The sequence below is a fragment of the Cyrtonyx montezumae genome, unplaced genomic scaffold (genome assembly GCF_038088225.1).
Source record: "Cyrtonyx montezumae isolate F1298 unplaced genomic scaffold, pur_monq_1.0 scaffold_8, whole genome shotgun sequence".
NCBI classification, from domain to species: domain Eukaryota; kingdom Metazoa; phylum Chordata; class Aves; order Galliformes; family Odontophoridae; genus Cyrtonyx; species Cyrtonyx montezumae.
Window position 1 is genome coordinate 12498416 of NW_027072089.1, and position 19612 is coordinate 12518027.

A 19612-nucleotide genomic window follows, 5' to 3' on the forward strand; every position below is an offset into this window, starting at 1 on the left:
AGCCTGCGGGCTCGGTGGGGAACGGCAGCCCTGGGTGAGCTCCAGGCTCCCTGTGGGGGCTGGCCGTGGGGCTGTGGGGCCTGCAGCTCACCCACTGGCAGTGATTCCTAAACACGTCCCCTGTGAGCCTGACTGCTGAGACATGTTGTCCTGGAAGCGCGTCTCCCCACCAAGCCAGCTGCGTAGGGGAGAGGAAGGGGGGAGGGGGGGGGAAAGACAGACAGACAGACAGAGCCCAATTAAACCCTCCCCTGGCCAGCCCCTGACACTCCCTCCTGCATTTTCCAGTCTGTGGTTACAGCGCTCAAAGAGTTCCATTAAATCATCAGATTTTACAGGTTCCTTAAAAAAAAAAAAAAAAAAGAAAGAAAAAAAAAAAAGAGAGGGAGAGAGAGAAAAGTTTGGTCATAGTAGGGAATGAGTGATCAAAGCTGAGCCAAAGCTTCCTGTTACACCGGGACTATATATATACCGTGTCTTTAATGTTGGGGGATGTCAGCAGGCTGCTAGGAGGCTGGAGCACTGGCTAACTCTGCCTGATTTCCCAGCGCGCTGAGGTTTCTTCCACCAACCACAATGAACAAGTTCCTGTGCTGCACGCTTGTGGTAAGTCCCTTCAGAGAGATAGATAGGGCTTGAGATGGATTGCAGCTTCAGAGATGAGGCTGAAAAGACACAGGGATTTTCTTTTGTACTTTCGTTGTTATTGTTTTGCTCTGTTTTTGTTTGTTTCCTTTTCTTTTGCCTGTTCTCCATTTTCCTGGTGAACCCTTTTTGTTTAATCACACTGGACTTTCCTGCTGAGGTTTGGAGTGAGATGGACATATTTTGCATCAGGAAGCAGAGATTTTGATCCCTTTCTTAAGGTAGTAGCACAATTTACTTTTGTTTTGCCTCCTTTCTTATCTTCCTCTCACCTTTTGTAAGCCTTTGTTGTGCTGTACTAATACAAAATACTGTATGTAGAAATGACTTTTGGAAACAGCAGGGTGGGATGTTTGTACTTAATTCACAGAAGCACCATCTCGGACTGCCTGTGTTCCTACAGTGGCACAAGGCAATGTCTCACATACTGGGCTGGCTTTCTTTCCCTGAGAAACCACTGTGGACTCCAGAAAAAAAAAAAAGCACAGGCATGTGTGCTTATTTTGGCTAAGAAAATTCAGCTTCATATACAAGAAAGCGATGAATTGGGAGCTGTGTCTGCAGCTTTTACAGAAAAAAAAATATGTTATTAAATCTGGTAAAGTCCCTTATTTAATAAGTTTTTGTTTACTTGGTGATTTACAAAGTTACTTCCAGATGCAAATTTAGACATGTTAGCAGTGCAGTAAATCTTCCAAAAGGCCATTTAATCTGTTTAGCTGTGTGGAATTTTATAGGACGCCAGTTTAATTAAAACCTGCATACAGACGGATACTGTGTAGCATCTGCTTGGAGACTGTTCACCTTTAGGATAAGAAAACATCTAAATAAAAACATTAAAAGAATACTGTTCAGAGTAGGATGTTATGTGTGTCTGCGCAATAACTTGTTTCTCGTTTGTTTTGGTGAGTACAATGACATTAATGTTGTGGTAGAACAGTTCCAGTTATGCTGAAAGCTCTTTATAAATGCACAAGATTTCCAGGATCTGATGAGTAATGCATGTTTATTACTTTCTGGAGGACTTTCTGAAAGAGCTTTTTGAGAAACAAACCCAAGTAATTAATGGTGCAAGGGAAGCAAAAATGATCAGGTTCGTGGTTGGCAAGCTGAAATGCAGGACAACTTTTTCATCTAAGGCGTAACATTGTGCCTTCTTTGTCTGTGAGGAAGCACAGAAATCTAATTTGGAAATTTCGGCTTCTTATCTGTGGTTGTCAAAAAGCACTCACATCAGCGTTTTGGTTCTACTTAAATGTAAAGTGCCTAATCATGTTCTTTCTGGAAGTCGTAGTTTTTGGTGAAGTTCAGCATAAGCCTTGGCAGTGGAGTCTCTGAGCTGAAATATATCACAGTGACAGCAGTGCGTATCAGAGAGCTTCATCGTTCAACTCCTTTTTTCTTTCTATTTAAAAGCAATTTATTTCATGTTATTGTGAAATTTAAGTGCTGTCGGATGTGCTGTAGCTCTGAGAATAGTTTGAGTACTTCCTCTGTAAGAACACTCGTAGGAGGTGCAGCAGTTCAAAGTTGAGTGTGTTTTGCTTACACACCTTAGTTTTGGAGTCACCATTGCTAAAAAGGATGGTTTGGACATGATGTCCTTTCAGCCTTGGCCTCTTTGCGGAAAGTTTCAGCAAGGAGAACTGCTGTGGTAATGCATACATGTACGTGTTGTTTGTTGGAACACTAAAACTGCTTACAAACAGACAAGCCTTATGAAATAGGCTGAATTGAAAGAAATTCCCCAGAGCTGGATCTTGTTACTTGTCACGTAACTATCTTGACCCTTAAACTTGGCCTTTCTCTATTTTGGATCTCTGGGTGCATGTGACATGCTTTTTCTGGCCTGCCTGTTGGGTTTGCTGTGTGTAGGCAGCAGTGGCTTTGCAGCCCGCGAGGGTAGGAGTTATCTTTCTGTCTGACTTTCCTTCTGTCTTTCTGTCTGTCCGCCTGCATGTGTGTTGGTTTTAAAAATAAAGCACCAAAGTTACCAGAAGAATTTTAAAAGTTGTTGTCAGAATTTAAATTAGACACACTTAACTAATCTCATAGAAACTTTAATTTTGCTCCTTTTGTAGTTAACTTTCATACTTGTGGATTCACCATGCTGATGGTCTTCCTGGAGGAAAAACACCTGTCTGCACATAGTATCAGCCATACTGTTATTCTAGCTGCTATTAATTCTGTTCAGGGCAGCCTGTAGACATGTTGGTATCATCTCAGATTTGGGGTGAGCTCCTTATCTTGCTGTCGCTCTGATGAATTATGTTCCAAAATAGATTTACAGTTAAGATACATCTTTTGGTGAGTAGCTTGTTAGTCTTTCCTACTTTCTCCCAACACAATCTTCAAGACAAATGCAGCTCTCATCAGTGAAGACACACAGCTGCTCTTCTGTTGAATGTCATTTTCCTACCATTGGAAATGAAGCAATTGTTTAGACCCCAAAATTGCTTTGTGAATGACAACTAACTGTGCATCACAAAACCTCTACAAGATTTGAATCGCTAGTATATCACATTCCCATATGAGAGAAAGAAATGAAGATAGAGGTTGATGTCCACAGTATTTAATATAGACGGCTCTAAAGAGTCACTAGTTACATTTCTTAAATAAAACAGTGGCCACCAATCTACAAAGTGTCTTCTGTTCAAAAGTAAGTACTGCAAAATGCAAAGTGATTCACTTTGCATTTGCATGGGCTCCCACCTGAAACAGAGGGGTGATGAGGAAGGAGATATCTGGCCAGCTGGGGGATGGGCATGGCTCTTTTTCCCTAGATGAGAAAAAAAATTAACAGCGGCTATTTGCAGTAGATGTCCATGGATCAGACCCAGCATGAAGAGTCTTGTACTGGATCTGCAGAGGTCTTTTCCAGCATTTTTGCCATTCAGATTTCCCTGGGGTCTGTGCATGATTCCAGTAGGGCTTTCTGCCTAAGGACAGAGGGCCTCCTGCTTCGTGCCAATACCTTGTGTAAAAAGTGAAGTAGGAGAGAGCTGTGAGGTTTTACTTTCAACCCAATGCAAACACTAGGAGCAATCTGACAAATGCCTTGAACAATTGTTTATCAAGGAAAATGTGCTTCAGAATAGTTGTGGAATGCGAAACAGAAACAGATTTATCTTTCTCAGAAAATTAAACATTCTCCTTTGGTCCACAACCCAAACCACAATACCAAGCTATATGATAATATTTTCATATGTAGAAAAACCACTTTCTTTTCCTTCACAAAGCAGTGATTTAAGGGGATGATGCTTGAAAGATTACTGCTTTATGGGCTTTGTCTTCCAATTCATTTTAATTCAACAAGAAAAGGCAAGCATCTCTTTGCCTTACATTTAAAGATGAAAGAAAAGGGTGTGTACTGTTTTCATGCCCTTTTACAATCACATTATTTCTCTTTCAAAGGCATCTTCAAAGGGCTCAAATAAATGGACTGTATGGGCCTTTTGTATGAGGATTGCCTGTTTTGTGTATGCTGACTGAAGAAAGTATAGAAAAATATTGTTTTAGGCCTAATTTATTGAGCGACAGAAGCAAGGAAATGCTTTTTAGTCTTGAGTAACTCAAAACATTGTAAAGTAACAGCTAAAATATTGTAAGTAACAATACATAAACCCAGAGATATTAGATTCTTTTAAACTATCAGTCCAATTTTGTTACCATTCTTTATGCTAAAGACTCCAATATAGTTATCAGCAAGCCCATCTTTCAGTTCTCTCAGTATATACTTGCATGGCTCTGATTTACACCAGGATTGTATTCCGGTATTTACAGTTCATCCCAACTGCTCACACTAAGAAATGCTCAGGATTTGCCTTGTGGAGATGAAGGAGGACTGGGTTTTTCAGCCCTTTCAGAGTTGGGCTCATGGTGCCCAGCTGAGATGAACTTTGTGCAATAGGTTGATAGATGATGCTCGATTTTTGTTGTTGTTGTTGTTGTCTTAGCAATAATTTTGTTACTTATTGTACTTCCTATTCTCAGAACAAAATAAATGAACAAACTGGGGATTGTTTTCTTAAACAGAACATTGCATTTTGCTAGCATAGAAAAATCCTTTAGAATTCAGGATGTTTTAAGTCAATCTAATATTAATTTGTTGAGATGAACAAGGTACTGGGTGTTGGGATAAAAAGGATATGCTTATGTTTTAAAATTGAAAGAGACTGCCTGTGTCTATTGCATCTATTCCCCAGCTCTTCCAGGAAACTAAGCAGCTTTCAGAAATGCGTCAGCAGCTGTACTTAAACTACTTGGGTTTCTTGCACCTGCTTCTTGGTACAAGCCTGTTCCTCTGACAAGAGAATCCCCTTTTCACTTGCCAACATTATCCTTTAACTGAGAAAGTCCTCTTTCACTTTATTCACTGTCTGTACTGAATCTATAGGTACTGTTTTGTCTTGCCAAGCTATTGAACAGTTAAGATTGTCTTAATACCAATGCTTTCCATTTCCTTCTTATCTTTCCTGACACTCTTGTCTGCATTAACCTCTCCTAAACAAGAATGAGCACAATTTTATGCAGTCTGCTGAATGACAAATCCATAATTCTAGCCAAATGCATCTTTGATAGACTCCAACTTCAGTTTCTTAAGAGTTTAAAAGGTAAACTGAGTCCAGACTTCCAGTTTCTCACTTCTTTCAAGCTGGAGTATGCCTTCTTCTTCAACTAGTGCAAGCATGTCAGTGTCAGCATGATTTTAGGAGAAATCTTGCTTTCAGTGCAGCTATCATGAAGATTGATGGTTCAGGATTAGTAAATTTTGATCACCACATTTAGATGTGCTCCAGCAGTGCTGTTTCTTTACAGCAGAGATTTAGGAGTTTAATACTTAGTGTCTTTTTGTATGGACATCTTGTTCAATCAGAGGCTTTACATGACTGAGGATTTGCCACCAACTTGGTCTTAGCGTGGCTTAGGAGGAGAAATGGCAGGAATGACATAAATACATTTAATTAGCATTTTAATTTGGTCCAGGAACATGCTTTTGAATGGCCTCTCCTGATCTTCCTTATTTGCTATATTTTAGTTTGCACAGCAGAGCAAACTTAGAGTGCACAAGGTGGATTTACAAAAATAACCTGGATTGATGAAAGTAAATCCACAGATGGACTCCAGAGACTCACCAGATGCGCTGTAACTGCACGGTAGCAGCCTAAAGTTAATCCTAAACAACCCCCACTGAATTGTGCTCCATGTGAATGTCAGGTGTTCAGCACCATCTGTTCTGCACCACAAATCTGCTGTAACAGGTGACTCAGCTTGTTGCTGTAAGCACAACTGAGGGGATCACAGAATCACAAAACTGTAGGGGTTGGAAGGGACGTCCAGAGATCAAGTCCAACCCCCCTGCCAAAGCAGCTCCCTAGCCCAGGTTGCACAGGTAGGCGTCCAGGTGGGTCTTGAACATCTCCAGAGAAGGAGACCCAACCACCTCTCTGCCAGACTGTTCAGTGCTCCATTGGTTAGCATGCCTTATTCCAGGGGACAGGACAACTTAGCAAAGTTCCCCTCTGTCTTATTCTGTGAGCTGAGGGACAGGAAGCTTTTTGGTCCTGTTTGTGCCAGGTCGCTGCAGTAAAACTGTTAAAAATCCTACTTCGTTACCTTGCACCACCTTTCCTGCCCTTTTGCAAAACTTCAAAAATACAGCTTGCTTTTTTCTTGATGCTTGGTTTTGGTTCAAGCATAACTTCTGATTTTCAGGTTGTATACTGATACCCATAGTCACATGAGGTAACTACTCTCTGTCTGCTAGAAGACAATCCTCTATAATCTAAGCATTTTGAAGAAATCCATAGCAGTTCTATGAAGAAGGATGATACTGGGGACTGGAGTCCCGAAATGCACTTATTGTAATGGCTGTGCTGGGTTTGAGAAAAAAGAAATCCAAGAAAAATCCTTAAAACGCCTTTATTTGTTGTCTGTAGCAAGGGCTGATAAATAGAGATGTAAGAGAAAGGTGGAAATACAGTGGTATTTTTCCAAAGCACTCTTCCAGACTCATGTGATTTGTGGTTTGGGATTTCTTGATGAAGAGGTGGTGTTTGTATTTAATTGCCCTTCATTTGAATGGGCCTTTTTTACTACGTCCTGCTGAATTTTGCACCCAGCTGCTTACAGTGTCTTGTGGCAATGAATTATGCAGGTCACTATACTGATAGAATTATAAACGTCAAACAATAACAGTGGTGTGTAATACAGCTCTGAGTTGAAAATGATGTATGAAATGTTTTGGTAAGATAGTGAGATACTAATTGCATTTATAGCATTGGTTTAACTGAAGGATCTTTAGCCACAGTTATTAATTAAATAAGAGTTTCTGCGTACACCTGGTTCAGCCAGTGATGGACAGATTATTGCAGCTATATAATTTGTGTTTCTGGAAAGACAAGTGTGTGTTAAAACACAAAAAAATGAAATGGAACAACTGATAGTTTTGGTGACACTGATATATTAATCCTATTAGCGTATTGATTTCTTATGCTCATTTAGATTGATAGTATTTTGCTTGGCAGCTATTCATACTTCCAGAGTTAAAGCTTAGCGCAGTCTCACACATACTGTTCAGGTATGGTTTGTTTTTGTTCAACTCAGTCTGGACCTTGAAAGTGAAATATTTTTTCTTTACCAAATAATACTATAATGAAAACTTGAATCAGTTCCTCTCTGCAGTCGTGTTGAATCGACTTGCTTTATGTGGCAGTGGGCTTTTCAGGAAGGGAATGCCTCAATTTTCCCCCACAAAACACCATGCTCTTATACATTGATTAATAAAACTGAATTCTTTTAACCCAGGAATCATCCCCTGTGGCTAATCCTCATGCTTGCCTCTTATCTATGATTTCCAATGTAAATTGTCAAGTAGGAAAAATAGAACAATGTTGTTGTTCCTACTCCTGCATGTTACTGAGGGAGTTGATCAGCCTTGAAATGGTCTATCTAACCATTCAGTGCCTGGAAATGTGTGAGCAAAAACAGAAGAGGCGTGACCTGAATGTCTGGTTGCTGTCCCTGATTATTTTCACAGTGTCGCATTTTCATCTGTGTTTAGTATTGTTTTGGGTTTCCACATATATCTGTAAAAAAATGTGGTTTTTTTCCTTGTCTTGGTGTTTGTGCTTCATATTGCAGATGGTTGTGTTTTGCAAACGAGTGTCTTGAACTCTGTGGGATGCTACAGTATCTATTATAAAAACCAGTGAAAAACCTGGCTATTGGCATCAACAATTGATGTGTTTATCAAGACTTCCTTATTACTATTGTAATGGACGTAGATTTACCAAGGGTGGGTGCATTTTTCATAAATGGAAAGCCATTCACTTTCAAAAAATGTGCTGCACCCTCTTGTTAAACAGATTACATGAAACAGATCTAGTCATTTAAGAAAAATGAGCTGTACATCATCAGTAAACTTCAGTGAGCAATAAGGAATTTCTTACAGTGGAAGAGACTGCACTTGGAAAATGCCAGAAGAAAAGCAAGTCTACAAGTGTAAAGAAAAAACAACAACAGGAGAGACAAGTTACTGGGCTTAATCAAGGGTGGCCAGAAGCTGTGGGGAAAATCCATATGATGTGCATTTCATTCTTTAGCCTGTCTAGGGACAGCTGCATAAAAAATGGATTCAAAGACAGCATGAGAATATTTAAGAGTATTTTGAATTCCTGACTCAGGCACCTGATGTTACTTGGTGCAAATTCAGTGACTCCTGTTAGCGCAAGTCATTGTCCTTTTCAGCCTTAATGTCACATAAGAAGCGCCAGTCTGTGGCAGCAGTGAGGCCCTTAGTTGAAACCCCTTAAGAACATTTAGAATCTGAATGAATAGGAAGAGTTAATTCCATATACGCTTGAGGATTCTACGTTGGAAAAGAGGAAAATATGTTCTTGAAATTGAATTTGCGACTCTGTGTTAACGCACTAGGCCAAAAATAGCTGTAAAGACCTTCAAAGCTAGATCTTTAATTTGGACATATTTTCATTCAGAGCCAGTTTGCTGCATGATTCTAAAATGTACTAGTTTTCAGAGGGAAACAGCATGTATGTCAGGGCTCTCAGTGTGAAGAGCAAGCTCCTGCCTGTGCTTAGAGAAGTAAACAAGAGAGACTTTTTTTGGTAGGCTGGTGGGACGTAACCGAAATTTTAGTGACAAGGACAAAATGACGTGATATCAAGGCTGTCTGTACAGAAGGGCAGTGCTACCTCAGACCATTAGGTCCTGAATTGCTCCTGAAAAACACACTTAGAGGAAGCAGAAGGGCTTCTGGCTGGAGCTGGACCGGGTCCTTGAATGGTGTTAAACATTTCCTGCCTGTGCTTCTAGATAGGAAGTGGGAGCGTTAGCCAGACCATAGTTCAGTTCTGGTTTGTGTGATTAAGTCCTTATCACACCATTAATAAATTGTAGCATTCTCTACCTCTGTCTGAAGCTACCTCTACCTACTGGCAGAGACTGCTGTGTTGTGCCCCCACAGCTGCTGTGTTTCAGTTTGAGATTAAATGGAAGGCAGTAAGAGCCACTTAGATTGTTCTAGCCTTGTACTGTCTTTTAAAGGTATCTGTGCTACTGGTGCTGTATGTGTCAGATTTGTTTGCTCAGGTACTTTCTTTTGTGTTTGAAGTGATCGATACTCAAGAATGCAAGACTGCATAACCCCCACCTTGCTGTGCATTGAATGTGATGCCAATGGAGCTGACAGGCCAGGCTTGCAGGTGCCAAGAGGCAAAAGGTGATACTAAAAGGTGTAAGAGGGAGAAAAACGGCTCAATAAGATCCTAAATTTTTCCCATTCTAAAACAGACATGGGAGAGACTAGAAGCTGGCTAATGTTTTATAAATTTCTATCACAAATATATTTTTGAAGATAGTGACATGGTTAGGCTCATAAACTCATCACAATTTAGGTTTGTGTGTGACCGTGGTGCTCACTGAGTGAAGCAGTGTTTTCTTTTCTTGTGGCTAGCTCTTGGACATCTCAGTCAAGTGGAGTATCCAGGACATCTCTCCCCCCAAATATCTCCATTACGACCCAGGGACATCTCATCAGGTGATGTGCAACCAGTGCCCTCCTGGGAGCTACGTGAAGCAGCACTGTACGGCTGCCACCGCCACGGTGTGTGCCCCATGCCCGGATCAGTACTATGCTGAGGACTGGAACAGCAATGATGAATGCCAGTACTGCAGTGCTGTTTGCAAAGAGCTCCAGTACATCAAACAGGAGTGCACGAGCACGCAGGACCGCGTCTGCGAGTGCATTGAAGGCCGGTACCTGGAGCTGGAGTTCTGCTTGAAGCATACGGAGTGCCCTCCAGGGTTTGGGGTCGCACAGCCAGGTATGTGTCACTTGTTGGGAAGCACAGAGTTAATTAGAGCTCTGCGGTACGTTGAAGCTCATGGTGCTTTCAGGAGTAGGAAACAGGCTTGTCCAGATGAAGTTACAGGATGGTAAATTGTGAAGGCCACTGAACCCTCTCCTAGGCTGCCACATTTGAACTGTGGCCAGAGGAACGCTTCTCAGCAGAATACCCCGCTCCTCTAACGTAATGGCAGTGACTTAATGGCAGCAGCAAATGGAGCAAATTGCACTCTAATGAGAAACATGATGGATTGCCTCTTTTAAAGGAACATTATCTGTAATGTAGTGTTTGTGTGTGTGATAAATAATAATGTTTTTCATTGTGAAATCTGCTGTTTCAAGCAACTGTGTATCTTAACAAACACCAGGACCACTAAGTGTTTGACACCAACTATATAATTATAACAATATTAATATAGCTCTAGCAGCACAGCAATATGTGGTAATAATTAATTACCAGCATCCTAAGTGGAACTCTTAGGGAAACTGTTACTGTTATCATATAAACAACCTTTTCTTGTCAAGGAGACTAGCACTGCATGGTATGGCTGGTGGGGATAGAGGGTGAAGCAGCGCTTTCCTGTGGAGTGTATTCTTCATTTGAGACAGCATGAATTGTTAAACCAGTAATAAGCTCTTCTTTCTAAGCAAAATACATTATTTATCATTTGGCAAGTGTCACGGCCCAGTTTAGCTCCAATATTTAATACAGCCTGAAAGAACTGTATACTGTCATTGTGCTGGAGACTGGTAACTGCCCAGAGATCAGTACTGAGGAAGGGAATACAGAAAATCGAAGCATCTGTAAAACCTGCAGGCAGACAGTCTCTAGTGCTACAGAATGACTGCCCTAGTTGTTACATAGACTAAGTGAGAAACACAAGGATTGGCTGTAAATTGAGAGGCACACTGAATGATAGCTCAGGAACATGAATGTTACACTGGAGAATGAATCTGATGTAAGAAGCAGTGTCACTTAATCACGTTTCCCCGAGTAATTGGCTGAGCTGTCTACCCTCATTCCACATCTGCTCTTGCCACCATTAAGCATTTCTATTCAGTTCCACTGTCAGCAACCACATTTCCAGTTGAAACCATCATTAACCTGGAAGATCCTTACACCTCATGGCTTGGGTTAATAAGGCTCCATCACACCTCAACAGCAAGGCAAAAGGGGACAGAAGCAAAATTCTCAGAAAGCCCACCCAGGAAACAAAGGAAGATGCAGTCCTACAAACATGGTGAAGCCATAGCAGAAAGATTAGAATGTAACGAAACGAAGTTGAGAAGAAGAAAAGTTGTTGAATCATGTAGTTTATTGGAAAGTTGGTTTCCAAAAGCCCATCAGAATGAACGAACTAAACCTAAGCAGACCTCAAACAAGGAATGAAAAGACTGTAAAAATTAATTGCGTCCTTCTGTGTCAATAGTCAGGCTTTGAGGTGAGCTATCGGCTAGGAATTTAGTAAGCATGGACCACATTTTCTTCCCACTTTCTGCTATATGATACTGTTGAACTTTGTACTGATGTAAATTCAGATGTGAATATGGAAAAATACACTCACGCTGCCACACAGGGTGATAGTTCAAAGCATAGTTCAAAGGCCTAGTTCAAAGCATAAAGAATCAGAGGTGAAATCTGACTATTGCCCCTAGCTACACTGCGGTGGTACTTTGGTAGTCCCCATTTCTGTTTGTGCATTAAGGTTTTGTTCTTTGCTGCCGCAGTCAGCCCTGTGTGTGGCACAGCTTTCCAAAGCAACCTACTGGGAATCAGGACTTCTGCCAGGCTGTTATCTCCCTGCTGCGCTGCCGCTTCCTCCAGCAGTGGGGGATTCCAGTCCGCAGCAGGGAGCGGCAGAAGGGCAGCCGTGATGCGGCCCTGAACAAGAGCAGCCAGATAAGCAGTGAAGAAGAGGCTGGAAAGGCAGGGGGATTACTTTGTGCTCAGAGATGGATTGCCCATTTATTTCCCTCTTGTGCTGCAAAGATTACAGGGGAACTTCTGAAAGGACCAGCTTACCGTTGGCAGGGACTCTCCTCTCTTCCTCTTCCTCGCTGGTGAAACACAGGGTGTCTGTAGGGGGAAAACTGCTAAAATTTCAGACTTCTCCGAAAAACGAATTGCTGCTTGCTCAGGTGCAGGTGTTGGCTGGAGTTTTGTATGATCTGGAGCCTCTAGCAGTGTGTGTTGGGGAAATGAATGTCAGGGCAGCTGTGCATGCAGCCTTACACAGCCCCTCTGCTGTTGGCTGCAGAGGTTGGAGTGTTTGGGGTTTGGCAATATGAAGGGCCTCTGATTTCTACATGTGCAGCAGCCAAAATTTCCTCTTTGATTTCACCTGGTGTCTGGAAGAAGTGCTAGATCATAGCATCATAGAATCCTTAGAGTTGGAAGGGGCCTTTAAAGGCCATCAGAATCAATTCCTCTGTAAGGAACAGGGACATCCACGCTAGATCACGTTGCCCAGGGCCTGATCCAGCCTTGCCTTGAAAGTCTCCAGGAATGGGGCATCAACCACATCCCTGGGCAACCTGTTCCAGTGCTGACTCACCACCCTCACTGTAAAAAGACTCTTTCCTTATATCTAACCTACATTTATCTTTTTAAGAGTGAAGCTATCACAGCAGATCTTGCTAAGGAGTGTGTCCTCTTCTTTCCTGTCACTCCTCCACTCTGAGGTGAACTCGGAGCCTTCTCTTCTCCAGGCTGAACAGCCCCAGCTCTCTCAGCTGTCCTTGTAGGGGAGATGTTCCATCCCTTGGATCATTTTTGTGGCCCTCCTTTGGATGCATTCCAATAGGTCTAAGTCAGATCATGTGTATGCAAATATTATGTATTTCATGGCTAGCTGAAAACTCAAGACTTTTATCTGAGGAAATATTTCAAATAAACAAAATTTATTTCAAAACTACTGCTGTAATAAGCATCATGTAAATACTACCATGATACACTAGGTGGAGGCACTTCCATATTCAAATAAGGTTTCTAATTATTACTGGCAAATAATATTAAGCATGTGCTTAAGTCCTTATTCAATAATGCAATGCTATATAGTAGAGCTTAGGCATTTGCTTAAGTGATGGCTGAACAACTGTGAATTAAGGGTGAATATAAAGCATTTATTGGTGTTATTATTTTCACTGATCCTAGATGGAAAATATCATTTCAAAATACATGCATTAATTTTTTTCCTCTGCATCAAAGTGATGGAATATTGTTCTGTTGTTATATCATCAATTTAATTCTGAAATATCATAGAATCATAGAATATCATAGAATCATAGAATGGCTTAAGCTGGAAGGGACCTCTAAGTCCACACGGTTTCAACCCCTTGCCGTGTGCGGCCACCCTGGGGTACTCAGGCTGCCCAGGGCTCTGTCCAACCTCACCTTGCTTGCCTCCAGGGATGGGGCATCCACAGCTTCTCTGGGCAGCTGTACCAGTGCCTCACTGCCCTCTGAGTAAAGAACTTTTTCTTGTCATCTAATCTGAATTTCCCTCTTTTAGTTTAAAACTGTTCTTCCTTGTCCTATCACTATCTACCCAAATAAAAACTGCATTTACCTCCTGTTTATAAGCTCCTTTAGGTATTAGAAGGCCACAATGAGATCTCCCCAAAGTCTTCTCCAAGCTAAACAAGCCCAACTCTTGCAGCCTTTCTTCATAGGAGGGACGTTCCAGCCCAGAGATCATCTTCTTGGCCCTCCTCTGGTCCCACTCCATCAGCTCCACATCCCTCCCATGCTGGTGGTCCCAGATCAAGATACAGTTCCCCCAGTGGGGCCTCACAAGGGTGGAACAGAAAGGGCCAATCAACTCCCTCTCTCTGCTGCCATCACTTTTCAGATGCAGCCCAGGGTACCATTGGTTTTCTGGGCTGTGAGTGCACACTGCTGCCTCATGTTAAGTTTTTCATCCTCCAGGACTCTGCAGGGCTGCTCTCAGTGAGTTCTTCTCCCAGTCTGTACACATTTCTGGGATTTTGCTGACTCAGAGGGCAACATCTTGCACTTGGCCTTGTTGAACCTCATTAGGTCCACTTTTTGAGCTTGTTCAGGCCCCTTTACATGGCATCCTTTCCTTTGGTCATGTAAACTGCACCACTCAGCTTGGTGTCATCAGCAAATTTGCTGAGGGCATAAAGCTGAGGTCTTATAAAGCACCGTGTAAATATATATGTATGTGTATTAAATATTTGTTTTTCATATATTGGATTGTACTTTGAATATTTTATTCAAGGAAAAAAAATCATAATGTTGGTGAAATTATGTTTTCCTGTATAATATTATACTTCAGAAGAGGAAATACTTATCAGATGCTCTTTAGTTCATGTTTAGTTGAGTTATTTTTTGCTAGAGCTGAAGTAATCCATTTGTGTAAGGTTCTCTGCAGATATACAGAGTACAATTTAGCAGTGTCTTGTGCCATTTAATTATTTTACATGGTATTTGTATGGATGAAAGGTGAAGGTCAGACATTGGATAATATCCAAATAGACTCAGGTAATTAGTGACTTAAAAATCCTTACAGGAGCTGATAGCAAGTGCATGTAAAAGTTTTGTTTATTCTGTTGCTCTATCAGGAGCATCATTCACTGAAAAAATTATTTGTTTTCAAAACAAAGTGTTTACTTATTTATTTATTTCCCATAATGTGATTCCTTCATAGATTAGAAATAAAAAATCAGAAGTGATCCTTATTTTAGATTAGTATATATTTTAATTTTTCTAACCACTTGAGTTTGTATGTAATTGGGTACCTTGATTTCCTGTTTCCACAGGTACTCCTGAGAGTGACACTGTATGTAAGAGATGTCCAGAGGGATTTTTCTCCAATGAAACGTCATCCAAAGCAGTCTGTCAAAAGCACACAAACTGTAGTGCTTTGGGTTTCAAGCTGGCATTAAAAGGAAATGCAGTTCGTGACAACATCTGTCAGGAAAATACAGATATGTCACCTCAGAAGTGTGGAATAGGTGTGTATCATATTAAACAAGAGTCCACTGAAAGCATATTTTTGACTGTCATTAAAATATCTGCATTTATGATAAAAATAAATATCCATTTGCCTGATGTGGTAGTGGCTGGAGTAGAGTCTTAATTATTCCAGATCAGACTAAATGAAATTCAAGCATAGAGAGCAACAACACTAAAGACTGCTTCCTAATTTTAGTATTTTTTAACTATTTATCCTTATTATCCCTGCTGCATGCTGTGTAGTCCAAAGGTGAGCAGGGCAATAGAGATGACACCAATGGACATACAATTTTGCTCTGAGCCCCATGATCTAGGTGTAGATGTCCCTGTTTGTTGCAGTAGAGTTGGACTAGATGACCTTAAGGGGTCCCTTCCAACTCAAACAGTTCTATGATTCTATTGTTCTTTCTGTTTCAGATGTAACCCTGTGTGAAGAAGCTATGTTTAGGTTTGCTGTACCTACTCATCTCACACCTAACTGGCTGAACACCCTCGCGGACAGTTTGCCTGGGACAAAGCTAAGCACAGAAAATATAGAACAGATTAAACAAAGGCACAGTTTACAAGAGCAGACCTTCCAGCTTTTGAAATTATGGAAGCAGCAAAACAAGGAACAGGATACAGTCAAGAAGATTATTCAAGGTACCTTATATTGTTAGCACTTATATTGAGAGAAACCTAATCGGCATTTTAAAAATTGCTTGGGATCAAATTCCTCCTGGTAATGTGTTATGTTCTGAAGAGGCCCCTCAGGGCTTGGCGGAAGTTTATTGATGCAGTAAGCACAGTGATGCTGAGGGGAAGCAGGTAGGAAACTTTCCTGATCAGCTCAGAGGACTGACTTCTTCACAGACTTGTAGGCCCTTGGGAGTACCTGTGGTGTCACAGCTCATATTCCCTTTTGAGGCTATACAACATACGAAGAATTTTGATGAGATGGGGGAAAGCATTTCCCACTTTTACATCTTAGTGGTGACTGCTGTGGTTAGAGGGAGTAGGATGTGTGCAGCTGAGAGTGCAATTTGTTTTTATTATATAATGGAGATTGACAGCTTGAACTGGGACACCTATACACGGAATGGGAACAGATGGGAATAAGGTATACACAGACATGCGTTCTCTTATGAACCTATGAACCTCTTCTTTTTCCCTTCCGGGACCTATTTGTCATGCCAGCTGACTGCTTTGTTTGTACTGAATCTGCCAAGACAGGTGTTGAAGTTGAAGCAGTGCCACAGTGTTAACACTGGGGTTGTATGGAAGTCAGGCTAACTCTTTCCGTGTAAGCCACCATCAACATGCACCACATTTGAATGACCTTCTGTCTGCTGGGAATAGATTTGAAAAATGCTACAGAAATGTTTTTTTGCCTCTCCTTTTAAATATTTATGGCTATGTCAGATCATGAAGTGTCTAGAACACTTCAAAACGTAAAATGACTATTTTAGCAAAGCTTGCCTAAATATTTCTGAAGAAGAATAAATTTTTCATTTTGTGGAACCAAATATTAGGAGTCCTACCATGTACACTGAACACTGTACAAAATAAGTGAAACACGCTTATGGAAATAAATACTTGCTAGTGACTTTGTGTGTAATCTGGGGCTATTTGTATTAGCGAAGTTAATTACATTTTTAAGTCCTTTTCAGAACTGGAGCTTAAAAAAAAACAGTATTCCTGTGAGAACTACTTGAAGTAAAAAAAAAAAACCAAACTGAGAAGGAATATTCACCTTGATATTTTGCAGCTTTTCTGCAGGTCATTGTAGAGTTATCATGCACTGTATGATACGTATGACCACTACTTAATGTCTCTTTTCTTTTTCCTTTCTATAGATATTGATCTTTGTGAAAATAGTGTCTTAAAGCATCTTGGCCAACCAAATCTCACCTTTGAACATCTCAACACACTGATGGCAAGTTTGCCAGGGAAGAAAGTGGGAAAAGAAGATATCGAGCGCACAATGAAATTGTGTCAACATGCAGAGCAAGTTCTGAAGCTTCTCAATCTGTGGAGAATAAAGAATGGAGACCAGGACACCATTAAAGGTTTAATGTATGGACTGAAGCACTTGAAAACGTACCACTTTCCAAAACAGATCATCCAAAGTCTGAAGAAAGTCATTAAGTTTCTTCACAGATTTACAATGTATAGATTATACCAGAAACTCTTTTTAGAAATGGTAGGGAATCAACTTAAATCAGTGAAAGTAAGATGTGTCTAATTCTAGGTTTTTTTCATTCTCCACTGACACTTTTTTCCCTAATTACTGCCAGCAGTAATTAAACTGGAACATTGTTTCCCTACATTATCTCTTTCTATTTATAGAAATGCCAGACTGGAATAGCTCTAAGTCTTTTGCAGTGTTCTTGGAAGTTTTTTATTGTGTTGTTTGTTTGTTCACTTGGTTGGTTTTTGTTGTTGTTGTTGTTCTTAATCACTTTTGTAAAAGCTATTAACCTGTTGATAACACTAAGAGCCTGATTCTGCATTTTTGCACAGAGTTGAAAAGCCCCACTATTACAGTCACTAGAGGAGAAAAGAATGCTGAACCAGGCTCTAATGCAGTATTTGCTATTTATATTCTTTGAGATATAAACATTGTTGTTGTACATATTTATTAAGTTAAATGGAATGTGTATGAGACTGAATTTGGGGAAGAGAAATGAAAAGCACACTGTATATTTTCTAGTTAAACAAAAATGATCCCGTATATTTTTCTGGCTAAATTTTGTAGCATGCTCTAAAAAGAAATCTTTATTTCTTTACATTTGGTATTTAAAGAATTATTATTACTTAGTTTTATTTGTATAACTTGTGTTATCTTTGGATAGGGATGTTTTAATTTATCCAATGATTTTAACTCAAATGTGGTGAAAATATAAATGACCTGAATATTTAAATATTCTGTGAGGAAGTGAATGTATCGTATTTAAGAAGCTGGATTTTTACATAGAGTTTCATAATCTTATTTTATAAAACAATTAAATTTTTCAGATTACTTTTTGACTGACGTTTTACTCATGACTTTGAAGTAGTAACTACTAAGAAAGACATTCTGTGCAAATTTCAATGCTTATCTTGGGCTTGGCTCTCCACTGCTCTCTGCCTGGTCTAGTAGATAATGTGTGAGCCAAGCAGATATTGACCAGCACTGGATTTTCATGGCTAGTGTACAGGTGTAAAAGAATGTACAAAGTGCTAGAGTATCCAAGTTCACAGGTCCCAGACAGATGCAATGCAGCTAGTTACAACTCTATAGACATATGTGGCCCAGCATCACTGTTGGCCTGGCATCATTCTTGGAGAGCTCACAACCTTTGCCCTCACCACAGCTTGTAATTTCATGGAGGAAAGATGATGCACTGACACTGCCGAGCTTGGAAAACCTCACATATTGCCACTGTGTTTAAAGGAAGGGAGCAAAGAGAGGTCACATATAAAAAAAAAATGTACTTACTTTTTCCCTCAGCTGCAGAATGAGGCACCTGCAGAGAGATGGACAACTAAAAATGGGAGCAGAGAGTATTATATGAATGTTGTTACTAAAAGCTCAAATAGTTTTAAGGTCTTCTGATCATTGTCAGTGCAAGCCAAAGGCTTTGGTGGCCGCAGAGAGAGACTGCTCTGTTTCTTTCTTCAATCTACACAGATGGAGCTCAGATCTTCCTTTCCTTTGTGTAAAGGAAGGAAAATCCATTTAACCTTGTGTGACAAATGTTCCAGTACAGCAGATTATAGGATTTTAAGCAACAAATGAGGAAGAGAATCCTGGTAGAAGTCATGTGTTCTTATCATAAGGGCTCTCTTACTGAGAGTGCAAGTAAGATATGTTGTCTTAAGATACTTAAAATACTGGGTTTCATTTTCCTGTGAATTTTCACAATCACTTTTGGGATCCAAGTGCAGGTATTCGGTAATAAACTCCTCTTTATATCACATGCTATATATTAGCATCTCATTTATCAGTGTAGCTGGAAAATGATCTTAAAGACACAGACGAAGGCCTACATTTACCTTAGTTGGTTTGAAACCAGTTAAATACTTGTACAACAGAAATTGTTAGATAATTATATAAACATGTAACTAAATAGGTTGAAAGACGATAACAGTGGAGTCTCAAATTAGAAAAGAGAGCAGTATTCTGCCAAGTGTGGAAGTTTGGGTCATAGGTATTAAAAATAGAAACCTTGTCCCAGTGCCAGCACCATTAGGGGGCTGCAGCACAATGGAGAGGAATGCTACACACCTCTTACACACATTTCCATCTCAATCCTTTCTATGTTAGATTTTTCTGATACAAAACTTTAGCATTCGGTAACGTACTTCAGTACAGCACAACCTCTACTAGTTCTCCTTTGAAATGTCAGTATTAAATTATTACCTGTGTCCTTTAAAATGAGAATTTTCTTTTGCCCAGACATAAGGGCACATTGATGAATTATGCTTTTTAAAGCTGACTCAGCTAACCAGGTGGCCACACTAAGGTAAGCACTTCTCAGCTAGCTATGCCTCATTTATCAATTCAGCTTCACTCAGCTGTAAGGAATCAAACACTTCACATGGTGAGCAGCTGATGCTTTCACTGCGTTCCCTTCCCCAAAGAGCCTCCAGCCCAA

General features: G+C 40.4%; 1 protein-coding gene across 1 annotated transcript; it reads left to right on the forward strand.

The window, feature by feature from the left end:
- The first annotated feature begins 245 nt into the window (after positions 1-245).
- Positions 246-18001, forward strand: TNFRSF11B (TNF receptor superfamily member 11b). Its single transcript, XM_065752454.1, has 5 exons — positions 246-606; positions 9620-9989; positions 14798-14992; positions 15411-15635; positions 16829-18001. The coding sequence occupies exons 1-5, from the start codon at positions 577-579 to the stop codon at positions 17215-17217; spliced, it is 1209 nt and encodes a 402-aa protein (XP_065608526.1). The 5' UTR covers positions 246-576; the 3' UTR covers positions 17218-18001.
- Positions 18002-19612: the final 1611 nt, after the last annotated feature.